General features: G+C 40.8%; 1 protein-coding gene across 1 annotated transcript in view; it reads right to left on the bottom strand.

Annotated features, from left to right (window-relative positions):
* Positions 1 to 12,087, bottom strand: part of LOC134359176 (anoctamin-2-like) — a 130,433-nt gene extending 118,346 nt beyond the window's left edge. Inside the window, exons 1-2 of the mRNA XM_063072127.1 lie at positions 11,925 to 12,087; positions 10,970 to 11,296 (exon numbers count right to left, since the gene is read on the bottom strand). Coding sequence (XP_062928197.1) covers positions 10,970 to 11,296; positions 11,925 to 11,954 — 357 coding nt within the window. The 5' untranslated portion in view covers positions 11,955 to 12,087. The remainder of the gene's footprint in view (positions 1 to 10,969; positions 11,297 to 11,924) is intronic.
* Between the last annotated feature and the right edge of the window lie 338 nt (positions 12,088 to 12,425).

The raw sequence follows: 12,425 nt of genomic DNA, 5'->3' as shown, positions 1-12,425 counted from the left end.
TGTGTCCGCCCTTGCCTGGGTGCCAGGTTTACTGCAGAGGATCGACCGCATCTGGAGGAGGGGTCACAGTCGGTGACCTCAGGTGACATCACCAAGGACCCGCCCAAAAGTTGCTTGTGAGCAATCTCGCCGGTCTGTGAGTGAAGCCGTTCTGAATGATCAGTTGTTCCTGTTCTATCTCTCTCTTCCCCAACTTTGTCCATCGCCATGGCAACGATTACTGCGAACTGAACTACTAACTGGACTGAACTTTGAGTCACTTTGAAATTTGGTCATTTACCCCTAGACAACGATAGAGCTTGATTGATGCTGTTATCTTAATTCTGTGCACATGTGTGTTTATCATCGCTGAACTGTTGCATTTATTATCCTTTCGATTACTGTGTTGCTTGTTTCTTTAATAAAACTTTCTTAGTTCTCGTACTCCAGACTCCAACTGAGTGATCCATTTCTGCTGGTTTGGCAACCCAGTTACGGGGTACGTAACAGGTGTCATCCGCAAATTTAGCCACAAAACCATTTAATCCATAATCCAAATCATCAATATACATCGTAAAAAGAAGCGACCCCAACACCAACCCCTGCGGAACATCACTGGTAACCGACAACCAATCAGAATAGGATCCCTTTATTCCCACCCTTTGCTTTCTGCCTATCAGCCAATTCTGCACCCATTTCAATTTCTTTCCTACAATTCCATGGGCTCTCATCTTATTAAGCAGCCTCACATGCAGCACCTTATCGAAGCCCTTTTGAAAATCCAAATACACAACATCCACAGCCTCTCCCTTGTCAATCTTATTCGAGATTACCTCAAAAAATTCCAATAGGTTGGTGACGCAGAATCTTCCCTTCATGAAACCACACTGGCTTCGGCCTATCTTGTCATGCATCTCAAGGTATTTCATAACCTCGTCTTTGAGGATTGACTCCAATTATCTTTCCAACTACCGATGTCAGACTAATAGGTCTGTAATTTTCTTTTCGCTGTCTCCTTCCTTTTTTAAATAGCGGAACTACATTTGTGACCTTCCAGTCCTCCAGAACCATGCCAGAGTCTATTAATTCCTGGAAGATCATTTCCAATGCTTCCACAATCTCCAAAGCCACTTCCTTCAGAACCCTTGGGTGCACCTCATCCGGACCGGGAGACTTATCTATTCTTAGTCCACTCAGCTTCCCAAGCACTTTCTCTCTAGTAATCTTGACTGTACCTAATTCTATTCCCTGATACCTCTGGTTATGAAGTATACTGCTCATGTCTTCCACTGTGAAGACTGATGCAAAATACTCATTCAGTTCCTCCGCCATCTCTTTGTTATCCATTATAATTTCTCCAGCATCATTTTCAATCGGTCCCACATCTACCCTTGTCACTCTTTTACTCTTCATATATTTAAAAAAACTCATAGTATCCTTTTTTATGTTAATCGCCAACTTCCTTTCATAATTCATCTTTTCTTTCCAAATGACTTTCTTAGTTTCCTTCTGTAAGTTTTTAAAAGTCTTCCAGTCCTCATTTTTCCCACTAATTTTTGCTTCCTTGTACACTGTTTCTTTTGCTTTTATTTTTGCCTTAACCTCTCTCGTTAGCCACATTTGTGCCATTTTTCCATTCATGATTTTCTTTTTTCTTGGAATATATTTTTCCTGCATTTTCCTTATTTCCTGTAGGAATTTCAACCAATTCTGCTCTGCCATCCCTCCATTTAGCTTACTTTTCCAATCGACTTGGGCCAGTTCCTCTCTTATACCCCTGTAATTTCCCTGTTCCACTGAAATATCGATACACCTGATACCAGCTTCTCCTTTTCAAATTTGAAACTGAACTCAATCATATTATGATCACTACTTCCAAAGGGTTCCTTTACCTCCAGCTCCCTAATCGCCTCAGGTTCATTACACAGCACCCAATCCAAAACAGCCGGTCCCCTGGTGGGCTTCTGGACAAGCTGCTCCAAAAAGCCATCCTGTAGGCATTCTACAAACTCCCTCTCCTGAGATCCATTACCTTCCTGACTTTCTCAATCCACTTTCATATTAAAATCCCCCATAATTACCTTGACATTTTCCTTCTGACATGCTTCTTCTATTTCCAGTTGCAACTTGTAGTCCACATCCCGGCTGCTGTTTGGAAACCTGTATATAACTGCTATTAGTGTCTTTTTACCCTTGCCGTTTCTTAATTCTACCCATAAGGATCCTACCTCTTCTGATCCTATATCCCTTCTTTCTATTGATTTGATATCGTTACTTACAATCAGGGCCACGCCACCCCCTTTACCTACCTTCCTATCCTTCCTGTACACTGTGTATCCTTGGATATTCAGCTCCCAATCACATCCATTATTTAGCTATGACTCGGTGATGGCCACAATGTCATATCTTTTAACCTGCAGCTGTGCAGCAAGGTCATCCACTTTATTTCTAATGCTGTGTGCATTTAAGTACAGTACATTTAGATCAGTATCTGTTGCCAATTTTGCTATATTTCTATTTTGCAGCAAATTATCCTGTATATTCACCGGCCTGTCCTTCTTGCCATCTTTGCTGCACAGTATTTTTGACTTATTTCTATTTTCCTCTTCCTCGACCCTAACACCTTGGCTTCCTTCCCCTTACCAACTTGGTTTAAACCCTCCCTAACAGCTATATTAAAGAATCCCGCCAGGATATTAGTACCTTTTGAGTTCAGGTGTAATCCATCTTTTTTGTATAAGTCATCCCTTCCCCAAAATAGATCCCAATGGTTCAAGAATTTGAAGCCTTGCCCCCTGCACCAGTTACTTAGCCACACATTCATCTGCTTAATTCTGCTATTTTTACCATCATTAGTGCGCAGCTCAGGCAGCAATCCTGATATTATTACTCTGGAAGTCCAGCTTTTCAATTGTCTTCCTAGCTCCCAGTAATCTTTCTTCAGGACCTCCTCTCTTTTTCTGTCTATGTCATTGGTACCAACATGTACCAAGACTTCCGGCTGCTCGCCCTCTCTCCTCAGAATACTCCGGACTCGATCTGAGACATCCTGTACCTGGGCACCAGGGAGGCAACACATCATCTGGGTATCCTTGTCCGGCTCGCAGAATCTCTTGTCCGTCCCCCTTACGATGGAATCCCCTATAATTACCGCATTTCTTCTTGCTCTCTTGATTTCGGCACTGGGCAGAATGCCAGAGTTTCATTCACTGTGGTCCTCCTCTGTCAGGTCTGCCTCTTCAACAGTATCCAAAACGATGTATCGATTTCTGAGGGGGACTGTCACAGGGGTGCTATCCACTTCCTCTCTATAGGTATTATCTATCACCTCCTCACTTTCCCTAATTAGCCAAAGGTCATCAATTTCCATCTCCAGCTCCTTAACACGGTCCTACAGGAGCCTCATCTCAGTGCACCTGGTGCAGATGTGATCCTTGGGGAGGCTGGGAGTCTCCCAGGGTCCCCACATCTGGCACTCCAAGCACAACACTAATCCTAGATGCATACCTCTAATGCTACTGTTTGTACTAAATACCAAAAAACTGAAACTTACTCCATTACTATGAGACTCGACGGTCGCAGGAAGCCTCTTCCCGTCTCCGCCGAAGCCCATTGAGCCAAAGCCCTTTCACTCTGCACACTCTCTTTCCGCAGCCCTCTCCGACGCTGTCTGCTGGATATGGTGGTTTTCTTTTTAAACTGTTCGTGCTCAACTGGCTGACGTCACGCGCCTGTGCAGTCTGGCCTCTCTCCTACTCCCAGAAATAAAATGTCTTCTCACTGGAAATCCTTAGCCTCTTACCACTGTCTTCTTGATCCGAAGAGAAAAAGTTTGGGACTTCCTTCCTCTTTTTAAACTGTTCGCGCTCAATTGGCTGACGTCAGGCACCTGCGCAGTCTGGTCCCTGTCCTACTCCGAGAAATAAAATGTCTTCTCGTTGGAAAACCTTAGCCTCTTACCACTGTCTTCTTGATCCGAATAATATTGTTTAATATAATATAATAATATTGTTTGTGTAGGGTGGGAATCACAAAAATTGCTCATGTCAATGTAGGTTCAATCTTTCAGACTCAGAATCTAAAACTATATCTATGTACCCATAACCAAGTTCTAAACAGTCATTGTTTAAAATCATTACCCGAAGATGGCTTGCCTCTATAAGTAGAACAACTCCAACTGAGTCAATGTTCTCTGATCAATATTTGCTCTTCACCTCCTTCTGGTGCCTGTCCTCCTTCCCTTTCTCCCATGGACCACTGCCATCTCCTATCAGATTCCTTCTTCTTCAGCCCTTTGTCCCTTGTCCACCTATCACCTCCCAGCTTCTACTTCAACTGCCCCACTCCCTCCTACCCACCTTCCCCCTCACAGGTTTCACCAATTGCTTGCCAGCTTGCCCTCCTTCTCCTCCATACACCTTCCTATTTGGGCTTCTCCCTTTCTTTTTCCTCCTTTAGCATTTTAAACGTCTTTTTTTATGATCGCAAGATCATAATGCTGTACGTTAAGAACTTCAAGTACTGCAAGTCTACCCCATTAGCAAGTTGCTCATTGGCAGAGGAGCTGGACTGGTGCTACTCAAAGGCATCGGGGTTGGTGCATGAAGGTGGTGTGCAGTCTCACAGCGAATGATTGTCTCAGGTAGCTTTCTTGTGATTGCAAGACCCTGTTGGACATTAGTGATGTAGAATACAGCAAGTCTGGTTCACTGGTTTATTGAAAAGACCAAAGGCGGGGGAGCTGCGTAGCCTCACTTATAGTGTGGACTGGACCTCATGCCATGGGGTCTCCTGTTGTAGCCACCCAGGAAAGGATATGTCAGAGGCGGTGTGCGGCGGCGTCCATACTGTGTTGGGGGCTGCCCCCTTCCATTGGTGCTTCCCTCCAGTGTTCGTTCGCTGGAAGACAAGCTGGGTTGTGTTCATCTGCAGAGTGCTGTGGGCCCTTTGTTGCTGACAACATCCATGTAGCATCAAACTACAGGAAATGACTCTCAGCGGATTGAGCTAGATTATATTTTTCTGTGTGACTGTACACTCACTACTATTTTATGTGTGCTACATATGTTTGTGTTGTGTTATGTATGACTGTTGGCACAGTGCTTTGCACCTTGGCCCAGAGGAACACAGTGTCAATTGGTTGTTTATACATATATAAAACATACATAAAGAGAGTATCAGCTATTTCCTCACACAATTCATGTTACTATTAGGCTCTCCTCTCTCAATTTCCTGTGGGTGGGAGCGATGGACTGAGTGGTCTGTTTTTCTGTGAATTTAAATTTAGTAGTTAAATAAATCTTGCTACTGAAGCAGACAGGGACTGAGTTTTCTGAAATAAATTGTTCACCTAATAGTTTATATCTTTCCAATATATGCAATGGAGATGAAATGTTTGAATGCTCTGTACTTGATTAAGTGTATCTTCAACATCACTCAAAGAGGTCAACCCTGTGAGTATGGTACTGTTGGTTAACTTACTGGACTAGTAACCTAGGCTTTATCATTGAGGTCCCCCATAATCCATCATTAAGTACCCCCATCACCCAGGCCATGCCCTCTTCTCACTGCTACCATAAGGGAGGAAGTGCAGGGGCCTGAAGACACACACACACACACACACACACACACACACAATGTTTTCAGAACAGCTTTTTCTCCTCTACCTTCAGATTTCTGAATGGACAATAAACCATCAACCCATGAACACTACCTCAGTATTTTTGCACATATTGCTAACAAAAAAAAGCATATCTTTGCCCGTGAAGACTTTGCAAATTGCCACTTAAAAGATATTGTGAAGATGCGGAAGGTCTTGTGGTCAGATGAGACTAAAGTGAAAAATTTTGGCCTCACCACTAAGCGGTACATATAGCGTAAATTTAATACTGTGCATCAGCCAGATAACAGCGTTCCTACTGTAAAGTATGGTGGAGTTGGCTTCATGCTGTGGGGATGCTCTTCAGAAGAAGGGACTGGAAATCTAGTCAGGATTGATGGGAAGATGAATGCTGCTAAGTACACAGAGAGATCCTAGATAAAACCTTCTAGCCTGTGCCAGAAAAGTTAGGCTGGGAGGAAGTTCATCTTTCAGCAGGACAACAACCCAAAGCACACTGCCAGAACAACCATGGATGGCTTCAAATGAAGAAAATTGATGAACTTGCATGGGCTTAACCTGATTGATAATCTCTGTGAAGAGCTCAAGATTGTTGTCCATCGCCGCTCCCCAAATAACCAGGCACAGCATGAGCAAGTTTGCAAGGAGGAGTGGGCAAACCTTGTTCCATCACTTTGTGCAAAGCTAATAGAGACTTATTCAAAAAGACTACTAGCTGTAATAGCTGCGAAAGGTGGTTCAACTAAGTACTGAGCAAGGGGGGATGAGTAGTTTTGAACTGCTGACATTTCAGTTTTTGAATTTTTAGTATTTTATACTTCCCTGTTTTTGGCTTTTACTGTGAAAAATGGAGCATGGAGCATATTCACAAACAAAAGTTCTGAGTTAAATTGATCAAAATTCCTCGGTCATTTATGTGAACAAAGGTTTGGGAGCTGCACACTTTTTCAAGGCACTGAATACCTGGATAATTACCTCTATTCTCCAAAAGAACCACAACTGTAGTTTGGAGGCTTTTGTGCCTCGATGACCTGGAGAGCTATGTGGCTGGAGTCATGGCCTCATGCTTTGGCTTTTGGTAGGGTCACCCATGACAAACAGGCTAAAAGGTAGAGGTCAAGCTAAGGTGGCCCACCAGTCCTCTAGGTTTGAGGGTTCAGCTCAGACAAAACTGTTATGGAAACAGCAATGAAGAATCCTTCTACATCTGTGTGAAACTGTATTCCTGAGTCTCCACCCGGACTTGCATGGCTGACAAATGAGAAAACCGAAAGGAAGCTGCAGGCATGATGAGGGAAGCCCTGAAAACACCATCGAGAACATGGCCAACTTTGGGTTAGGACTCTGAACTACACTTGTGGCATAATAGAGAAGATGGCCAAGGACGAACAGTGATGGGGGATTTTCACTGCTGCCCTTAAATGCCAGCAGGCTTAATGGGCAGTAAGTAAGCAAACAGGAAATGACCTCCATGTTTACACAAGAGAATGGGAGAGCTGGGTGAAAGAGCAGTGGTAATATATTAGGTGGAAAGGCTGCTGTTACTGGGTGCAGTGGCAATAGACTGGAAAGCTTGGAGGTGCCAAGATTCTATCTTATGAAAATGTAATTCACTTTTTAAAATTCTATGCCTGTGCACATATATGTGCGTATGTCTGCATGTATATCTACGTTAAATTTCAACAATTAAATGTTACAAACAGAAGGAATCAGACATTTATTTGTAGGAGTGGTATGTGTGCCCTTCACTTCCTGCTGACCCATCAGGACGCTCAAATGAATACTTGTCTTCAAGAGCCAGCTGCATCCCCTCCAGGCTCTGGAAATCTCACTACCAGCTGTTAATTTAAACTTAAGTTGCCAATTGCACAACAGGGATCTGGTACAAATGTTATAATAAAGTCTTTCACAATCCAGAATGGGACAACCCATCACTAAAAATATCTTTGCACATTCTTCGTTTTTAACTCCATCTTGTGCGACATTGTTGTCAGCCAACATTTGTTTCCGTCTTTCAGTGCACAGAGATCATTGTAATTAATGTACTGTATTTCTTCAAGGACAAACCTTACTTTGCTTATTCCTAATAATTAATCTATTGTCAGCCATCAATGCATTATGATGATGAATTGTGCGCATGTTCTTGGTTTGAGACATTGCCAAGCTAAAGTTAAGTATGGCAGCCAGAAAGGACCACAAATCATCTCAATGTTCAGGATCAAATAAAAAGTACAAAAGGTTTTTCACTTTTTTTAAAAAGAGGAATTCAATTACAAGTTGTGAATCTCATTAGCTAGACCAGCAGCCAATATCCATCCTTAAATGCCTCTGAACAGAGTGATTCATTGAGCTTAGAGTGTAGATGGGGTTGCCAGCAGCTCTGCCTGATAATCAGGCCTAATAAAGCTCTGTTAAAGGACTATATGAATGTGAAGCAGGAAATAGACAGAGCTGGACAATCTCACTATGTGCAACAGAGTCAAACAGCACAGAAACAGGCCCACCACATCAATGCCAACCATTTTGCCCATCTATTCTAATGCTATATGCCTATGCAAGATTCACACCCTTTATGCCTTGCCTTTACAAGTGACTGTCTAAATGTCTCAAAAAGATAATACTGTCCCCTCCTGCAGCAAAAGTTTCTGATATCAACCAAACTAAAAAAAATCTGAAACAAAGGTAAAAAAACAAGCTGAAAACGCTCATCAGGTCAGGCAGCAAATGCAGAGAGTAACCGCTTCAGATTCGAGACAGGGAACGTGCTTATCTTTTCGCTGATGTTGCCTGAGTTACGGAGTATTTCCATTTATCTTTCTACTTCTGTATTCCTTTAAATAGTGCAGGTACAAAGTCTAATCCCACTCTCCAGGCTTGATTTCTACATGTAGGTCACTCTGGTGTTGATTGGATTGAATAGAGGTGAATTAAGAACACAGCAGGGTATTAAATTTGTATTGCACACAGAACAAGAACAGCTCTACACATAGGTCAAGCAAGGAAAAACGCAACTTAATCATGTCATTGCTTACACTTCATGATCAATTTTACGGGTCAGTATAGTGCTTAGAAGTATGCACTCTACAAATGATCTTTTCACCCACTTCTTATGTACGAAACCTTATCTGTTCAATAACAGAGGGCAGATAAATTGACTTTTCCCTTAACTGAGCCCATGTGAAAATTTCCCTTTGTCACCAGTGAAATTGTTTATATATCATTTTGCTGTTTGTGAATGGAAAATATTTAGTATTTAAATGGAGAATAAAAAAATCTGCCATCTATAACCTGCCTCACAATTGTGCAACACTGGGCCCACTAATGTGGGCAAATCTAACTTCCATCTTGGAGACTTTGAGGATGGATTTCAAATGTAGTTACTTGTGAACAAACAGCATACAGAAGATCCAGACAACGATTTTCATTAAAAGGAACAGACCCTCAATAATTGATGATCGTTCTTAGGGACGTGAGTGAACAAATGGATTATTTGACTTTGAATATGAGAAACAAATTTAATGGGGTATTATAGATTGAGATTATCAGATGCAGATTCAGATTCAGATTTATTTATCACAAGTAGATAGAAGCATTGTTACGCTATGCACCAGCCTCTAGGTTTGAATATCTGGAGTATGGATACCAGCGCAGTCACTTAAAGATTCTGGCTTGCTTCGCTAATTGGCGGCCATGTTTTGGTGCCAAGATTTGGATACTTAATGAGCATTTGAACTCAGGTTCAGTGCTCAATCATCAGCTCAACATTGATTCAGTCTGTGATCGTGGGATTCTGTCTCGTTCAGATTCGTGGCTAGTCTCGTCAGGTTCTCATTTAGCATCTAGTCAAGAAACCTGTTCCTGTCTCAGTTTTGAAATCATGTGTTTGTACTAGTCTCAGATATTCCAGCACTTGGGTCCTCACCATCCCTTGCCTAGGCCTCTTGTCACAAGCATACTGTGAAATATATCATTACATTAATACACCTAAATATGTACTGGGGACAGCCTGCAATGTGATGTTACAAAAGTTCCTGACAGCAGAAATAGAGAAATTATTTCCACCAGTGAAAAGAATGAATATCATGGGACTCATATTTTAAATAACTCTCAAAAGAACCAGGTTGGATTTGTGTCACAAATTGTTATTGTGCAGACAAGCTGCAAAAGCATTTTGACAATAACTTTCAAAGAATTGAATATATAATTGCAACAAATTTTAAGAGCTACTGGGGAAGACTGTGGATTGGGACTGATCCTGTAATTGTACAAAATTTGTTGAAGCAGGTAATCTTTTTATGTCTCTTTATCCCATCAAAATACTGAGATGCAACTTATAAATTAATGTCTCTGCTGTTTGTTTCTGCACAGGAAGCTTGGCTTAACTTAATGAATAGTTACTTAAAATCAGCTATGAAAAATAACATCTGTTTAAACATAAATGGATGACTGGTTTACTGAAACAGAGATGCAGAGAATTAGAAAGAGATTTATTTAACATTCCTGCATATTACCTTGGAGTAGAAATTTGAAGACCTTTCTAATTATAGAGTTCCATGTTTTATTTTCTATTTTTAATTGACTACAAAAGTTTATCTTAGATTTAGGAAAGAATTTTGTAATAAGTAGGATTGAGCCTGAGAAACGGTCTCAGCCCGAAACATTGACTGTTCATTCATTTCCGTAGGTGCTGCCTGAGCTGCCGAGTTCCTCCAGCATTTTGTGCGTGTTGCTCTAAAATTCTAGGAATATGAACGGAGTTTAAAAACAAAATCCAATCCAATTGTCCAAGGGCTATCAAAATCAAAAAGCACTTTATATTGCATTCACTTGCATATTAGCTCATTGCACACAAAAAGATACTGATGCCAGTACAAATTAAAAAATGCCAAAGCATTGACTTGTTACACAAGTTTAAATACAAAGAAACTGGAATTAGTTATCCCAGTTTGGCATTATATGTTCAAAATAAAATTAGTAGTTTATTCCATCAGATTACTTTTGGTGAGTCTGTGATTAACTGTCCCATTAACAAAATGTAGGGGAGAATTTGCTGATAGAACGGAAGACTTCTGTACCATACAGTACATTCAGTGATCTGCGGGATTTCTAATGTATTACAGATAGATTGCTTTCCAATAGACTGCTGTGCCTACAGCTCAAGTTCTGGATATTACTGCACAAACATCTTTGCCCATGGCCCACCTTTATTTTTTTTAAACCTCTGTTAAGGTACGGTGAGGGCACGACACCTAAATTGTTGGGTAAGTAACCCAGAAGCCTGTACCAATAATCCAGAGACTGAAGTTCAAATTCCAAACTCGGATTTAAGGTTTAATAAATTTCTTATCAGAGGACAATTCATATTCTCACCGTTTTGTCTTTCTCTATCTCTAGTCCGCTCTCCATGAGGTTCTTCTCAAATTCTTCTCTACGAGCTCTCTTTTCTTCCTCCACAGACCCATGCGGAATGCCAATCTCCAGCACAACCTCTTGTTGACACTCTTGATGTTCTGCGTGGTCTTTAACTTTGTGCAAAGTTGTTGCAGATCCATTCAGGACAAAAGCTCCTGTGGACAACGAAGTGACTTTTTTGTTTTGATAAACCAAGACATAGTCTACCTTTCTCTTTCCATCTCTGAAATACAAGCCTTTCTTACAGTCTTGTTTTTCATTATCTTCAATGTAGTTGTTAACAACCTAAGGAAAGAGAAAAAAAAACGCCCATGAAGTTTTTATCTGCAATTTCCCATTTTTTATAACTAGTAATGACTATTTAATGAATCTAAACAAACCAAAATCACGACAAAACATTGTTTTGTTAATATTGTTATTTAAGATTTAGATGCATACGATTTGTTTTTCTATAGTTTCAGTATTTGTAATATATACATCAGCAAACCTTTTGTATAAAGAAATAAATTTTGATTTCCTGCAGGATGAGGAAAATGAAACGAGTCATTACAAGTGTAACTAATTTTGAAATCTCATGAATATCCCTGGCACCTTGTTGTTGTCTGATATTCACATTAATGGAATTCAGCAGAATTGGCGGCAAAGTAGATAGCACAGGTGATTTACTTAGTGTCTCTTTGCAAAGCAAAATACAAACTAGGACTCTCTCAAATCTAACTGCAGATGAGTTCTAAGAAATATTATTCATAAACTTGTAGAGAGGGAAAGTTAAAGACAGAAATTATCCAGCAAACTCATGTCTTTATATTAACATTAATACAAATATATCCCCAACACAATGAAGCACAGATGAAGAGACAAATAAAGATATGACATCTTTCACCTGAAACAGGCTACCTGTTATTATACTCACAATACAACCAGGAGGAGTAACAAGATCCATGAGACAATTCCAATGTTAGTTGAACAAACAACGTGAAGGCAGCTGGTGCAGAACAATTCAGCAGTTCTTCTTTGCCAAAAGAAGCAGCTTATTTCCATCAATTTTCAACTGAACAGAGCAGACATTTTTCTTACATCTCTCCTCCCCAAAAGAAGATCTGCTGAGGGGTGGAAACCAAATGGAAGAGCCAGCACTTAACATTGCAAGTGCTAACCATTAACCACTGCTTTGTTCTGGTTAGGTGTTTTTAATAGTCAGCCTGTTACAGGCAAATCCAGGGAGATATAATCTTCATTTACTGTTGCCAAGACAACCCTGGTAACAAGATACTGTTTAATTATACACAGCAGGAGGTACTCAGTGGGTCAGACATCATCTACAGAGGGAAATGGACAGTCCAAATTTCAGGTCAAGACCCTTCATCTGCATTGAAAGATAGTGGGATAGTGGAGAAAGCCAGTATAGAAGGGT

The sequence above is a fragment of the Mobula hypostoma genome, chromosome 20 (genome assembly GCF_963921235.1).
Source record: "Mobula hypostoma chromosome 20, sMobHyp1.1, whole genome shotgun sequence".
Lineage (NCBI taxonomy): Eukaryota > Metazoa > Chordata > Chondrichthyes > Myliobatiformes > Myliobatidae > Mobula > Mobula hypostoma.
This window is presented reverse-complemented; position numbering and strand designations above follow the sequence as displayed.